Below are 16499 nucleotides of genomic sequence, written 5' to 3'. Positions count from 1 at the left end.
ATATCTTGTTTATTACAATTAATGCTGCTGTGGACATTGGGGTGCATATATCTTTTCAGATTAGTGTTTTTGTTTTCCTCAGATATATACTCAGGAATGGGATTACTGGGTTATATAGTATTTCTATTTTCAGTGTTTTGGGGAGCCTCCATAGTGTTCTCCATAGTGGCTGTGCCAATTTGCATTCCCACAGCAGTATGGAAGGGCTCCCTTCTCTATACATTCTTGCCAACACATGTTATTTCTTGTCTTTTTGACAGTACTTATTCTAACAAGTGTGAAGTGATACCTCATTGCGGTTGTGATTTGTATTTTCCTAACTGTTAGAAGTGTTGAGCATCTTTTTCATGTGTTTTTTGGCTATCTGTATGTCTTGTGTGGGGAAAAATGCCTATTTCAGTCCTCTGAACATTTTTAATTCTGTTTTTCTGTTGTTTTGTTTTTTGATATTGAGTTGTATGAATTCTTTATATATTTTGTATATTAACTTCATGATATCATTTGCAAATGTCTTCTCTCATTTAGTAAGTGGCCTTTTCATTATTTAATGATTATTTAATGTGGCCTTTCATTGATGGTTTCATAATCATCACCCATTTTGTTGATGGTTGGTTCCCTTGCCTGAGGAGAAAGTTCCAAAAAAATATTGTTAAGCCCTATGTCAGATCAAGGCTATGGTCTTTCCTGTGGTCATACATGTTTTTTGTATGGTTTTTCCATGTATGATTGTGAGAGTTGGACTGTGAAGAAGGCTGAGCGCTGAAGAATTGATGCTTTTGAACTGTGGTGTTGGAGAAGACTCTTGAGAGTCCCTTGGACTGCAAGGAGATCCAACCAGTCCATTCTGAAGGAGATCAGCCCTGGGATTTCTTTGGAAGGAATGATGCTAAAGCTGAAACTCCAGTACTTTGGCCACCTCATGCAAAGAGTTGACTCATTGGAAAAGACTCTGATGCTGGGAGGGATTGGGGGCAGGAGGAGAAGAGGACGACAGAGGATGAGATGGCTGGATGGCATCACTGACTCGATGGACGTGAGTCTGAGTGAACTCCGGGAGTTGGTGATGGACAGGGAGGCCTGGTGTGCTGCGATTCATGGGGTCGCAAAGAGTCGGACACGACTGAGCGACTGATCTGATCTGATCTGATGTCAGATCATATTCCATTTTTTTTCTTTTTCTATTCACTTAAAAAATTTTTTTTTCCATATAGTTTCAAAACCAAATGGGATCTTAGCTGCCACATAGATAAACCTTGTGTTTTATAGATTAGGAGAGTGTGAAGACCAAAGAGGTAAAGTAGCTTGCCCAGAGTTGTGACTGTTACTGACAGCCTGTGATGACATATTATGCAGTGTATGCGTATGCCATTACATGGAAGGAAAAGGAGAGTTGCTTTCTTTAAGCTCCTACTGTGTGCACGGTACCCTGCTTTTAAAAAATGCTATATCTGTGCTTTGAGTGGTAACCTATAACTTTTTGCCCTTTGAATTTGTATCAATCATGGTATTCTTTAATAATTTATGCATTTGTTTTCCTTGCTAGACTCTTAATGCATCTCAAAAAAAAAGAGAGATCATGATTGCTTGCAGGAATGTTTCCAGTACCTGGAACCGTGGTTTGCTTTGAATGAGTGATAGTGACAGGTGTTTTAGCTGTTAGAGTATGTTTCCTCTCTATCCTGAGGGTGACCAACTATGACTTTTGTAAGGTAAATATGTTTGTACTCTCTGGGTTAGAGCACAGTTCCAGAATTGACCAGATTTATCTTTCCCGAGTCCATCTCTACTGCTTATACCTTACCACTTCAACTCCTAAGTTGCTTTCTTGCTTACCCTAATGGAGAGCTCCCACTTCCAGTTCTAGGACCTGACTTGGACAACCCTGACAAAACAGGGGTTAAGCTGGTGTTCAGCTACACAGCTCCCTTTCTCTTAGGGCCACTGCATTGTTTTCCTTCACTTGACTAATAGCAGAGAACAGAGTTTATAGCAGAGTTGAGTTTACTCTGTAGCTCCAAACATAAAGACTGGTGTTTTGTAGGTAACACTTTTCTCTGAAAACATCAATGATTGAATGATTTGTAAACAAGAAACTACTGTGAAGTCCCCTACCATAAAGTTTACATCATAGAAATTATGCTTTATTTACTCAGAGAAAGCAAAGTCCTGAATATGTAGAACTTTGATTCTGGCTTCCAGTTCAGAAATTTTGTATAGAGCTTTATGTCAAACAACCAAGGCCCTCAAGAAAGATGTTGCCTTGTTAGTTCTTAATTAATTTGATGAGAATTAGTGGTGAAAATCCAAGTCGTTTATGTTAGTCAATACTTTGACCAGAATGTCTTGACCATAGGTCAGTGACCTGGTTGTGTTTATAAGATAGGATTTAAACCATCATTTTGGAGGATTAATGAGTTGCTTGCTGATTATGAAAATCCCTTCTCTTTATTGTAACCCATAGTTTGGCATGAAGCAGTTAGGTTTGCGGAGGCCAGATGATGATGTTCAACGGGTCACTGATGCGCCCCCCTCATACGTCATGTGGCAGTTGGCAATGCTCCTGTGATAGCATCAGGCTGAGTGCCTAGTAAATCATGAGTCTTGTCCAGAAGTTAATACTGCTTGCTGGAGAACTGGAGCAGAGCCTGTGCAAGGCTAATACACCTTAGTGTCCTGTTCATTTACTCTCAGTTGTTTATCCAGGCTTTATAAACATTAGCACAAGCAGCAGCCTGATTAATATGTTTTTCTCTATGTGCTAATTAATAGATGCTATGGTGAAGGAAGATCTTTCCAAAATAAAATATTGGAACTCATTAAAAGTGGATATAGTTCCAAGTCTAAAAAATTTGGGGAGTGTGTTATCTCTGTCATATTTGTCTTATGTGGTCTTCTCATCTTAAGGGTTATAGTAATCAAAAAATCTGACTAGTTTTGATTTGTTACTTAGCAAAATTCATTTGAAAACATCAGCTGTCATGCTTAAAATATGGTATGTTTTTTAACTATAAAAAATGTATTTTGATCTTACTTATTTCTGTATGAAATTTCAAAACTTGGAGGTTAGGGCTGTGAGAGCCGGGGAAGTGACCATCAAAAGGAGGTCTTTGACAATAACGAATATGATTAAATGTAAAAACCGTAAATGACATGCAGTTTCCTCTGATGTATGCATCCTCTACCTTCAAAGAAAATGAACCACTCTTTGTTCCCTCCACACATGTTATAAATCCACTAGTAAATTTCTTATCTGGTATGACAGTTAGCTGTGTGCATGTTCCCTTCCCAGAGCAGCTTATGAACAAATCCTGTGCAGTTCACCATTTGTTCCCAGTGTAGAGGGACTGGCCCACGGTAGATCCTCAGTAATGTTTGTAAAAAGAAATTGAATGAGTACCTCAGCTGCACTTTAGTAGAGAAAAGCCCCCAAATTCTTTGTTGTCTTCTGAAATACTGGGCATTATATGCGTTACATGTAATTGTGATATCAAAAATAGAGCCCACAGCTTTTCTGGGAGGCTCAGTAGACATGTCCATTTCAATAATTAAATAGAATTGTAATGTTTCTTGTATCTTTGTTCATTTTCTTTCCTTTTATATGCATATATTCTGCTATTTCTTTTGTGGCTTGTTTAAATTTATGTGCGTATTTCTTTTTCTACTTTGGTGTTCCCATCTATTTTCAGTCATTGAACACACTTTCCATTTTTTTCTTTCTTTCTTTTTTTCCCCCTTTCTTCTGCATCTTGTTTCTGTTATACGGAATTGACAGCGTATTGTCAGGGCAGAAATAGTGAAGTACTCGGAAGAAGATAACCAACATACCAGCTCTGCTCAGAGCAGAATCTGTTCAGTACAGTAGTGCAGGTATTAATCGATAAACTATTGCAATTTGTGGGAGGAGGGTGGGGAGAACTGGTGAATGTTATCTTGTTCTTTATGAATAAAAAATTCAAAGATTTATTGTACATTCTTGGGAATTAATATTGCATAAGTCCTGTTCTGGAACTTTGAAAGATTGATCCTTTGCCAGACTTACGACTTAAGGAATTGGGAACAAATTAAAATAACATTTCATTTACTTTCAAATGTATTTGTCTTTATGGTCATGTTTATTACATGTGCAGTGAAATGGAGAATTGAAGCAGTTATTTCATTATTCTCTCCTTACTGTTTTTCCTGAAATAGCGTAGTAATTGAAAGAGTATTTTTAAAGTTTGCCTTGAATTACCCTTCTTTGTCTGCTTATGTGTGCAGACTTAGTAGGAGTTGAAAACAGTTCAGGATTTGTTTTTCCTTAAATTATTACTTAAAGAAGAATGTTAGGGCATGTCGCTAAATTCATTGTTTAAAATATTCCTTGAAGTTGTGTTAGAGGAAAAGAAGGAAGAGTTAAAAGTGTCTTTTGATTTAAATTGTTTTAAACACATGAATGTGAGGTAATATAAATTTCTCATTATTTTATATTTTGTTAGAGTCATTATTCATGACCCAGTAGTGGAGCCATTTGGAAGTAAGTCAGGGATTTAGGAGAAAAGTTTTAAAAATTGGAAAAGTTCTGCTCAAAACATTTCTTCTTTATATGTGACTTCTCTTTAACATTTTTATTTCCTCTCACTAACTCACAAATTGGTAAACATTTTTAAAAGAGTTATGCCTGAGTATAATAGTATATGGAAATATTAATAAATAATATTTTTTACTTTGAAATGATGAGGCCTTATCTGTGAATCAAAACTTGTAATGATTAATTTTAAATCCTTTGCTTTAAATTATAACCGGGGTTTAGTTTTTCATATTGATTTGCCAGTTTTTTATTAGACTTGTGATAACCTCATAGATGTCATAAAACCAGAGACGACTGAATTAAAAAATTGCTATTACATCCTTAACAAAACCAACCCCTTCCCCACCCCCCCTTAGCCCCCCACCCCCCCAAAAAAGAAAATCCCAGCTTGACATGAGTTGGTTCTGGCTGATTCTTTTAATATCAGCTTCTGCTTCATTTATGATGTCTGTCATCAGGAGTTCACGAAGTTCAGAAAATAAAAATATACTTTAAGGAGCTCTTTCTAAATGTTCTGATGTCCTGATAATAACTCTGTTTTCTTTTATGACAGAGAGTGGTGAAGGCAGATATTGTAAACTACAACCAGGAACCCATGTCAAGAACTGTTAACCCTCCTAGAAGCTCTATGTGTGCAGTTCAGTGAGCACATTTTTCTTTTGTACTGATAGTTCTGAGTGCCCTTCGCCTCTGTGTGGGCCCCGAGGACCTCTAGGAACTTGTTTTATCAGTGACCATCTCTGTAGTTCAGTTAACACTTTCCGCTCAACTCGCTTCATCATTGCCTGTTGCCTCAGCCGCAGGCAGCTCCTCCGACTGGAAAGAATTCAACTTCGGGACCACACACTTTGAATTCGGCTTGGAAAGCCCATTCTCTGGAATCAGACTGCTCCATTGAGAAAGAATAATGTTGGCTGTCTTATGGCCTCACTTCTTTTTTCCGTGATGTAAATTTTTGTTTAAACAAATATGAAAACTATCCAGGCCTTGATTATCAGCCAGGATTTTGCAGCAGCACAGTTTCATTCTCTTATCTGAACTCATACCTGGCAAAGTACGCTTCAGAGTGCAAACATCCGAACGAGTAATATATTTTATCTACTGATACTTAAGAAAGGATTCTTTTGCTATCTCTTGTGAGTAAAAATATATAAAGCGGTATCTAACTGAAAATGCTTGAAATAAAGCTGTAATAGAAATATTTTCTTCATTTTTTTTAAGAAAGAGCCTAACTTGTTTATATTTTAGCTATAGCTCACAAAGTAGTGAGTATTTGATAGTGTATTTTTATTATTGTATCATGGTCATTATGTCTTGTGTAATACTCTGGTTAGATGGTTTTGTGATTCTGATGCTCCGTGCGGACTTGCTCCTACAGCCTGTGTAAGAGTCCTCCCAGAATGAGCTGTGACTATTATTGGATCATTGTGGATCAGACTGTACCTGACGGGCAGATATTTTTCTCCTGCAAATAAATTTATTTAAATTACCTTTGGGGGAGAATTTTCTTTCAGCCACATCCCTTTTCATTACAGAAAAGGTATATTTGGATACAAATCAATGATTGTGTGAAGTTTAATAAACATTCAGTCACTTAGAGTTGTTAGGACTTCCCAGTGGCTCAGCGGGTAAAGAATCTGGCTGCAACACAGGAGACACAGGAGACAGGGGTTCGGTCTCTGGGCCGGGGAGGATCCCCATGGCAACCCGCTCCAGTGCTCTTGCCTGGAGAGCCCACGGACAGACGAGTCGCAGAGCGCCGGATATGACTGAGCACACAACCCACGTTCAGTTGGTAGGTAGGTAGAGCTGTTAGGGAGCTTAATTGAAGTGATGAAAATCCAGACCCCAAAGCCTGACATTCAGGGGCTCCATGTCAGTCGCATCCTGCCCCCTGCCTTTCCTCAGGCTGCTCTTCTGGACACAGCCTCCCGCTGTGCCGGCGGAGTCACGGCCGTGCCTGGGTGCTTTGTGACACGCTGCCTTCCTGTCTGCGCTGCACAAGTCCCTCTGCCTGGAATTCCTGCCCCCTCTCTGTCTCCCTCCTGCCATCAGCCTTCAGGCACTGTGAAGGCAGGTGGCTTGGTAACAGTTTTGTTTTTTTGTGCTCGGGCACAGTGCCTGGCATGTGGGTGCTCTGTGTTGGCCACATCGAAACAGGATGAATGCTGCCCCTCTGCAAAACCTCTGCTGTGCCCACAGCTGCGGATTCCACATGAGCACCTCCTGGCTGGCCATTACCCCCTTCCTGCCTGGGATCACGGTTATTTGTGTCCTTTGTTTTATTGCTCATAGACCATAAGTTTATTGGAGAACATATCTCTCTTTTGGTCTCACATCCTTCAGGAGTGCCTGTCAGGGCACCTTACTCATAGGAGACCTGCCAGAGGTGTGTGGAGAAATTTTGGCATCTGATTTTACAACTAAAAGATTTTAGAAAGCTTGTTACTTCCATCTTGTGTGGCTAAAGAAACTGAAGTCTGAAAAGAAAAAGGAACTTGACAGAGATGGGGAAGCCCCTAGGGGTTCTGGCTCTGGGCGAGCAGGACTGCTTCTGATTCTTCTTGCCGTCCCAGCCCTCTGTGTAGGGGCTGCTCCAGTATAATCATATTTAAGAAGAAGAAAAGGAATTTGCCAGAAGTCATGGAATCACAGAGGTAGATCCCATAGGAGATCTTCTGTCTCTCAGCTGGGGAGACACTTTTTCAAGAGTGGTTGGAAATTTATGAAAGGTAAAAATTGTGACTGCTGTATTTATTAGGCAGTGAGTTCACTTTTTCCCTAATTTCTGTATTCATTTTATAGCAACTAAGCAATCTTTTAAGCTCTTTTCCAAGGTGGCATGCCCTTCAAGATAGTTCAATTTATCCTTCCTTTCAACATCTAATATATCCCAGTCAGTCTGCTAGGACCTTTAGGAGAATATAAAGTGGGATAAAAGATTTCAACCCTCAGGGACCTTACAATCTAGTACGAGAGATGTTTGTTGTCGTTACTACTATTTTAAAGCTACGACTGATTGAAGTCTACTATTGAACTAAACTTGCCCAAGGCTTTACATTCAATAAGGGGTTAGGACATGCCCTTTTGATCATTTCATGTTATTTATATACCTATGTGAAAATTTTGAGGATTTACAAAAGTGAGTTTTTTTGTTTTTTCAGTCTCATTATTGTAGTACTAAAATGTATGACTTACCACTCATATGTGATGGTACAGGCATCTGGAGGAAACAGAAAAGACAAAAAGATCTGTGATCAGACCAAAATACTTGAGTTGTGTGTTTTAAAGTCAGAGCACTGAATGGGACTGAATGGCCTTCATGGGCTTGCTCTGTCTGGTACACATCCAAGAACTTGTCACAGGAGCTATTTTATGTGCACACCAGTCACGAGAAGGCATATCACAGTTCCTTTCATGCACGTGGGGATGTGGAAGCAGGGAGTAAGTGATTATACCAAGCCCCTCCTCCAGTAAGTGGTAGGGTCAGGACCCACATAAACCATTTCTGAGGTAGGTTGGACCAGGCCGAGTACCGAACTAGGTTACCTTCCATTAGAAAAGATCACGAAGCTGGCCTTCCTGGGGCTTGACTAGGCCTGGGTGTTACGTTGCTCGTTTGAAAAGTGGTGATGGCTAACGCTGGTCCACCCACTTTCTCACACTGACCATCTAGACCTGCAGGCAGTGTGTGTCGAGAGAGGCTGATAATCAGTTGCTAAGTCGTGTCCAACTCTGCCACCCCATGGACTGCAGCATGCCAGGCTTCCTCGTACTCCACCAGCTCCTGAAGTTTGCTCTCAAGTTCACGTCCATCGAGTCGGTGATGTCATCTAACCGTATTATCCTCTGCCTCCCTCTTTTGCCTTCAATCTTTCCCAGCATCACGGTCTTTTCCAATGAGTTGGCTCTTTGTATCCATGGCCAGAGTATTGGCACTTCAGCTTTAGCATCAACCCTTCCAATGAATAGTCAAGGTTGATTTCCTTTAGGATTGACTGGTTTGAGGCTAATGGGTATATTTGCCCTCTGATCACTGAGGTGAGGATGGAAAAATGCCTTCCCTGCATTTGATCTCCTTGGTCTTCTGTCTCTCCCCTCTAAGCCTGACCAGTCAGTGAGAGCCGTTTGGCTCAAGGAGAGCAGGCACAGTGAACATGCCATAGCGGACAGGGCCAAAGCAGATTTCTGAATTCCATATTACAATTTTCCCCATACCTCGGGTGTTATTTTTGAAACAGAAACATTGGATTGATGCTTATTTTACTTTGACTGTTACCTCTCCTGTCCACACTTTTTAATTTAAAAAATTCCAAGTCTTTGCATCTGGTTTTAGGACTTTGTCTCCTGAAGACGCATGCTATAAAGTTTCAAACACATTGTGGCCACTTGTGGTGCTTATTGAACTTTCTGAGAACACAAGTTTTCAGCCAGAACCGGTCATTGGGTGCTGCCTTTCAAGTGCACCCTCTATTATGTGTGGCAAACCACTCTGGAGTGGTTTTTGGAGTGGCCCAGAGAACCCCTCCTGTGACTGCTTTATTATTCCAGGAGGAGGTAAGCCAGGGCCCTTTAAAGTTGATCACTGAAACAATGTGATGGGGCATAATAATGTGTGTGTGTCATTTAAAAATAGAGAAGTTTTCTGGCCATAGCCCATGCTGGTGATTGCCACAGTGCTGGACATCCTGAGAAAACGCTCGCAGGATTCAGAGGAAATGGAAATGCAGACCCACGGAGCATTGAGGCCGACATCTGTTGGCCTCCTCCCCAGCGTCGCGTTGCCTACTTCTTCCAGCAACAGTCGTCTCCCTGGTGGAGCCCTCCTCCATTTTCAGCTCCGAGGGCTCTCGGGAGTGCGTTCTCATTGGCTTAAAACCCTATTAGGATCTTCATTTCTCTTGGCCTCAGGGATTGGCTAAGAAGTGAGTGGTTAATTCCATCAGAGCTAATGAAACTGGAGAGGACTTTGCTGAAGTTTCTGAAAAAGAGAAACAAGAAGGCTCTTATTGCCTGAAGTTTGCAGATGACGCTCTGCCCGCTGGGCTTGAATGAGAAAGCTGTAGCCCCTGAGGGTAACCCTGCCCAAGTACAGGGTTGACGCTGAGGGAGGGAGGTGAGAAGTGGGGAGAGCCCCTGTCCCCGACACGGCTCCAGGTCATGCATGCCATGAATCGTTTCCTTTATCCTTCCTGGGGCAATGTTAGTTCATTTTTTCTGTTACTTCTTACATAAAAGTGTTAGGTGGTTAGAATAGGAAACTGGAGTCCAAAATGGTGGTGGCTAAAAGACAAGGAAGGGAAAAGTCCGTGAAAATAGAACAAAGGAAGGTCAAAGGAAGGTCCGAGGACCGGAGTGAGGACCTCAGGTAGAACAAACAGCACTCCTGGCTAGCCCAATTTACACAGGGCAGGCCCAGGGGGAGGAAAAAACATAGAAGAGGCAAAGGGCCAGGGGTCTCTCTCTCCCCCGCGTGCGTGCTCTCTCTCTCCTCTTCGCATCTTTTGGGTTGGCATGCCCTCATGCCTCAAGGATGTATTTTCCTTTATTTTCTAAATAAAACTGAGGGAGCTATAATACTGTCCCAGAGCTTTGATGCGCTGAGAGCTTTATTATCTGTCGCTTCAAATTTTTGTTGAGATGAGACACAACCGAGGAGAATACACTTTCCTGACAAAAACAACAAAGATGAACATGATCTGTGTTTGGTCCTTAAGATCCTCCTCTAGGCACATGTATAACTCATCAAAATGTAATTGGACTGTTAAATGCTTCCATAAAACTCAATACATAGGAAGGTATGGCTTGCTGCTGCTGCTGCTAAGTTGCTTCAGTCGTGTCCGACTCTGTGCGACCCCACAGACGGCAGCCCACCTGGCTCCCCCGTCCCTGGGATTCTCCAGGCAAGAACACTGGAGTGGGTTGCCATTTCCTTCTCCAATGCAGGAAAGTGAAAAGTGAAAGTGAAGACTCGCAGTCGTATCTGACTCTTAGCAACCCCATGGACTGCAGCCTACCAGGCTTCTCCATCCATGGGATTTTCCAGGCAAGAGTACTGGAGTGGGTTGCCATTGCCTTCTCCAAGGCATGGTTTAGTGAGTGAAAAAATGGATTTCAGATAATAGGACTCAGGGTCAACAATATAACTGCCTCTTAAAAGATTGAATCATGTAATCTTTTTCAGTTCAGTTCAGTTGCTCAGTCGTGTCTGACTCTTTGCGACCCCATAAACCACAGCATGCCAGGCCTCCCTGTCCATCACCAACTCCCGGAGCCTACCCAAACTCATATCTATTGAGTCAGTGATGCCATCCAATCATCTCATCCTCTGTTGTCCCCTTCTCCTCAATCATTCCCAGCATCAGGTAGCCTTTTCAAATGAGTTAGCTCTTCGCATCAAGTGGCCAAAGTATTGGAGTTTCAGCTTCAACATCAGTCCTTCCAATGAACACTCAGGACTGATCTTTTTACTAATTTTTATTGCAGTAGAGTTGCTTTACGATGTTGTGTTGCTCTCCTCTGTACAGCAAAGTGAATCAGCTGTCTGTATACATATATCCCCTTGTTTTTGGATTTTGTTCCCATTCAGGCCTCCACAGAGCATTGAGCAGATAGAGTTCTCTGTGCTGTACAGTAGGTTCTCATTAGTTTCCTGTTTTATACACAGCAGTGAGTATATGTCAGTCCCAATCTCCAACTTCATCCCACCCTTCCTTCCCCTCTTGGTGTCCATACGTTGACTCATGTAATCTTAGGCTATGTCAATACAGAAAGAGGCTCTGTTCTCTGAGTTGGTTTGTGCGAATCAGCTGAAGAATATTGATTCAGTAAGTCTAGGGTGGAATTTGAGGCTCTGCATCTGTAACAAGCTGCCAAGTGATCCTAGTGCTGATGCTGGCTTTTGGATTGCACTTTGAATTGCAAGAGATTAGAGCCTGCCTGCATTATTTGTTTTCCTCTTATGAGTGCTCCTCTTTTCAGATGCGTGCATGCTCAGTTGTGTCTGACTTTGCAACCCCATGGACTGTAGCCCACCAGGCTCCTCTGTCCACAGAATTTTCCAGGCAAGAATACTAGAGTGGGTTGCCATTTCCTTCTCCAGGGGCTCTCTCCAACCCAGGGATAGAACCCATGTCTCCTGCATCATCTTGCATTGATTGGCAGGTGGATTCTTTACCACTGCGCCACTGGGAAGCCCCTTTTTAAGAAGGTGCTTTCTGATTATGGTGTCCTAAGAAACAGTGTCCTAAGAAACAGATGAAGACAGACAGTGAGCTTAACATGGAAAAGAGAAGGCCTCAGTCTCTGATGATGGTTTCCAAATTGATGAAAGAACTGCTTTAGAAAAAGGTTCAACTTCCAATATGGAACCTATAGAACTCTAGATATAGGATAGATAGATAGAAGCTATAGAAAGGATTTTGATCCAGCCCAAGAAAGAACCTTGCAAACATCCATTTTACGCGTTATGAAATGTTGTGTCATACTGCAGGGCTGCAAACGCATATGGCATCAGGGGCTAGGAGGTAAGTAATACAAAGCAGGTAAGAATAGAAGACAGCAGGGAGTGGGCTGCAATTTGGAGAGCATGTGCCCGTCTCAATTCAGTTCAGTTCAGTTGCTCAGTCATGTTCAACTCTTTGTGACCCCATGAAGGCCTCCCTGTCCGTCACCAACTCCTGGAGTTCAACCACCCCAATCCCATTTTTAAAGTTCCACTGGCGAAATGAAACCTCTGTATGGATAAGGCCACTGCCAGTGGGTATAGAATCATTGGATCAACTAGAAAAAAATCTTCCTTTCTCACACCACTTTATTTCCCTCTTTTAGAAGACTGCCACACTGTTTTGTTAGAACAGATCACTTTATTATCCTGGAAAATGGGTGATTGAATCTACAAGACCTGTGATGTGAATGGCAGCCCTATTGATGGGGGGATTCTGCCCTTGAGATCACACCCTCAGTGTCTGGATGTGAAGCCTATGAAACTGGGAGAGAAAATTACTTGTCAAGGTCTTTCAGAGAGCAGAAGCGGTGTTCAGGCCCTAGGGACTGAGATGCCTAGGGACATGGTCTCTGCCCTCAGCTTAGCAGGGCACCCTCCCTGGTCTCAGGAGAGGGTCCATCGTGGTAAATGGTGGACAGGGTGCTGAGAGCAGCTCCATTCCTCCAGGCAGGCTGGGGTGATGGGGTGGTCAGACAGATTGCACAGGGAAGTGATGCTCAGCCTCATGGCCTTGAGGGAGACAACTCTATCAGCACCTCCATCCCTGGGAAGCCAGCCTTTCAGTGGAGCAGGGCCTTGGGGCTGAACTCGGAACCACATTCATCCCATCCTGCCTGACCCTTCATTTCATCAGTTTGCCACATTGGAGAGCCGGAAATGAGAGGAAAGACTCTTTGCTTTAAAACCCTGCTTCCAAGTGGGTTGGAAGCACTGAATGTTTTTAGGCCTCTGACACTGTAGATTGAAGCAGACACAGGGCTGGTGATGAGGGAGAGAGGCGTTTATTGTTGCCGCTGTGCACGCACTGGCTTGGCAAGCCACTCTCACCTCAGCCTTGCCAGCCGGCCTCCTTCATCCTTCCTTAACCTGCATCCACAGGTGGCATGTGGATAGGACACCTGGACACGGTGTCTCGTGGGCATCCTTTTCCACCACTGCCTTCATTCCCTGATCCGGGAATGTTCCAAAAGCCTGCTGAACTTTGACTCATGGGTTTGAATCAAGTCACTCTTGTTCCAAACTCCCCATGGCTCCTCATGACCTTTTCCATCAAAGGAAAATGACTTCCTCAGCTAGATACTCAGAATCCTCTCACAGCTTCCCTATCCTTCCTTCTGAGACGTCTGTTCATCTTCAACCCTGGTAACCGACTTTGTTCTGTTATAGCAAGTGGTTGCTCACTGCTGTGGCTCCACTGGGATTTCCTGTAGGGAAAGAGTTATAAACCCTAGCAGAGACAAGTTAGAAAATGTGCTGCTTCTCTCGGCTCAGAAACCCACTGGCTGTATGACTGGTCAAACCGCTTAACGTCTCTGAGCTGGTTCATGGGGCTCCTTTGTGAGTAGTTATATGTCTGTGTTATCGTCACTCTGGCTTATAAAGAATGCAGTGCAGATACACCGAGCCCTTTATAAACATCTCCTCCTTTGATGAATGGGTTGGGTTACTCAGCCTTCAAGACGGCCCCCATGATCTTTGCCATCAATTTGCCAGCCCTTGCATGCAGTCGAACCCTCTGGCTTTATCTGACTGCAACTTTGGCAGATACCTCCAGCTAGAAGCACCCAGCCGAGGTCCCCCCAAATTCCTGGTCTGCAGAAACTGTGAGATAATAAATCATTATTGTTGTTTTAAGCCATTAAGTCTTGGAGTAGTTTGCTTTATAGTAATAGGTGACTAATACCATGGGTACTGGTGTTGCCTTTGATAGGGAAACTGAGACTCAGGGCAGTTTAATATCCTAAGGTGGTGTACCTGGGGAGTTATGGAACAGCAATGCAAACCCAGGTCTGCCCGGCTCAGCAGCCTGACTTCTTAGCCATCATGTTGTCCCCCTCACTTAGTGTTACACCATCCCTGTGCCCCCGTTCATAGTAGTGCTTATTAAACAGTTTCAAGTGAATGAACAAACTGTTTTCATGACTGAATATATAAATGAATTACATGAATGTATATTAACGGAGAGGAGCCTGTAAAAATAAAGAATGAATGAATATTTGCAATCTCTATTAAATCAAGTTGGAACTAGCCTCGTTTCTTCAAACGTTTTAATCTCCAAATGAAAATAGCTCTACCGGTTGTTCTTACTGTAGAAGCACTATAAAATACTTACTGTAGGGAAAAATAAATAAACTAAAATCACCCCCACCCTGCTCATTATTGTTGACATTTTGATGAAAAATAGTCTTCCAAATATGCGTGAATACACATGTCCAGGAGCTATATTTAAAATGCATTATAATAAATAACTCACTTTGAAATTTGCTTTTCTCAATGAAAGTGATAACAGACATTTTCCAAATTCATAAACAAATGCACATCGTCATTTTTAATGGCTTCAGAGTTTTCAAGAAAAGAAGAAAATGGAACTTGTTCAGTCGTGTCTGATTCTTTGCAACCCTATGTACTGTAGCCCACCAGGCTTCTCTGTCCATGGGATTTCCCAGGCAAGAATACTGAAGTGGGTAGCCATTCTCTTCTCCAGGGGATCTTCCCAACCTAGGGGTTAAACCCAGGTCTCCCATGTTGCAGGCAGATTCTTTACCATTTGAGCCTTAAACCCGGGTCTCTCACGTTGCAGGCAGATTCTTAACCATCTGAGCCACCAGGGAAGCCTTAATAATAGTGAAAACATGGGGTAGGGGAAATAGCCATAGATTGTGGATATTAGACTAAATTATCTAGTCCTTCTGCAATCTATGGGCATTTTCCCCCAAAATTTTCACTATTTTTATAATGTATGCTTTGTTGAACATCCTTTTCTATGTTTTCCTTTATACATTTATCCTTGAGATAAATTCCTAGAAGTAGAATAGCTGGTTCAAAGGGTAGTTTGAAAGTATTTTATGTATATTTTTTTAAAATTTGCCAAGCCGCACTTCAGAAATACTGTACAACGTATCCTGCTGATGGCGACTGAAAGTGTTCACTTCCCTATGACCTTGGCAATGACCCTCATGACCCTCATGCAGATGTAGGGACCTCGCTGACCTGTTCAGCCCTCTGCCTGGCCCTGGTGTGGACCGATTTTCACCAACAACCGTGAGCCAAGGCAGATGTGGTCTCTCTGTGGTCGTGAAGACTTGTCCTACAGGGCTGTTTTCCTGGTGCCTCTATTTTGGTCTTAACATATTTCAGTCACGTCACATGGTTTCTTATATGCCCAGTAAATAGCCTTAGAAATCTTGAGTTCACCATCGTTTATTCTAACTTGAATAAAGTCACAGCACACAAGTAGCTTATTAAAACAAAAGTAACCCACCTTCCATAAAAGGAGCCTTTGTTTTCCTTATTTTTCTCTCCCTTCCTCTGTCTGAAGCCTCATGCCTTCCCCATGCAACTCCCTCCGCCCTCCTAGCCCCCAGCCAAGCAGCAGTTACCAAGCCGTCTTGTGCCTTTTGCTCAGACGTGGACATGAACCCTCCAGCTCTCTGTCTGACCGCAGCGACACTGGAGGCCCTGAGATAGAAGCACCAGCTCTGAGCTCATGGCACCCCCAGGCCACCCAGGATTCTAAGGCCAAGATCCCTGTTGTTTGTATCTCCCTGGCGCCTGGCGCTGAAGAAGCACTCAATAAAGGTTTATTGAATGAATGAAACCTCTCTCTGTTGTAGGTTGTCATGAGCAACGAAACAAGCCAGGGGATGAGCTGGGAGGAGCTCTGTCCTGGAGACTGCCGGCCCAGAGACTGACTTTGTCTCTGCAACCGACCGGCTGTGTGACCATGGGCTAATTCCTCTCCTCTGTCAGGCTCCATTTCTTTATCTGAAGTTAATTTGTTAGATGTGATCAGTGGTTTCCAAACCTGTTGTCATCAGAGTCACCTGGAAAGCTTTTAAAAAAAAATACTGATTTGGGGGCTCCACCGCCCCCCCAATGCAGAGTCCTGGAAGAGAAAATGGCAACCCATTCCAGTAATCTTGCTTGGAAAATCCCATGGACAGAGGAGCCTGGTGGGCTACAGTCCATGGGGTCGCAACAAGCAACTGAACATGGACACACACTTCTCTCTGTGTATCTGCTTCTCCCTTATGTGACCAAGAACATGTTGCCAGCTTTGAGGCTTCTGTTAACAGATCTGTAAAGTGGGGATGATAACCACGGAAAGTGCCCTGACAACTAACTCCATGGGGCTGAAAAGAGACTCTAATTATGGAGGAGGGGGACGGACCTCAGAAACTTATAAGAATGCCAAACATGTGCAAG

General features: G+C 42.9%; 1 protein-coding gene across 2 annotated transcripts in view; it reads left to right on the top strand.

The window, feature by feature from the left end:
• The window catches only part of RAB28 (RAB28, member RAS oncogene family), a 97975-nt gene extending 91918 nt beyond the window's left edge, over window positions 1–6057 (top strand). Inside the window, exons 7-8 of one of the 2 annotated variants that reach the window (XM_005208311.5) lie at window positions 3773–3867; window positions 5121–5206. In XM_005208311.5, coding sequence (XP_005208368.1) covers window positions 3773–3862 — 90 coding nt within the window. In that variant the 3' untranslated portion in view covers window positions 3863–3867; window positions 5121–5206. 2 annotated transcript variants of the gene reach the window in all.
• Window positions 6058–16499: the final 10442 nt, after the last annotated feature.

Source organism: Bos taurus, chromosome 6 (assembly GCF_002263795.3).
Source record: "Bos taurus isolate L1 Dominette 01449 registration number 42190680 breed Hereford chromosome 6, ARS-UCD2.0, whole genome shotgun sequence".
In the NCBI taxonomy this organism is placed as follows: domain Eukaryota; kingdom Metazoa; phylum Chordata; class Mammalia; order Artiodactyla; family Bovidae; genus Bos; species Bos taurus.
This window is presented reverse-complemented; position numbering and strand designations above follow the sequence as displayed.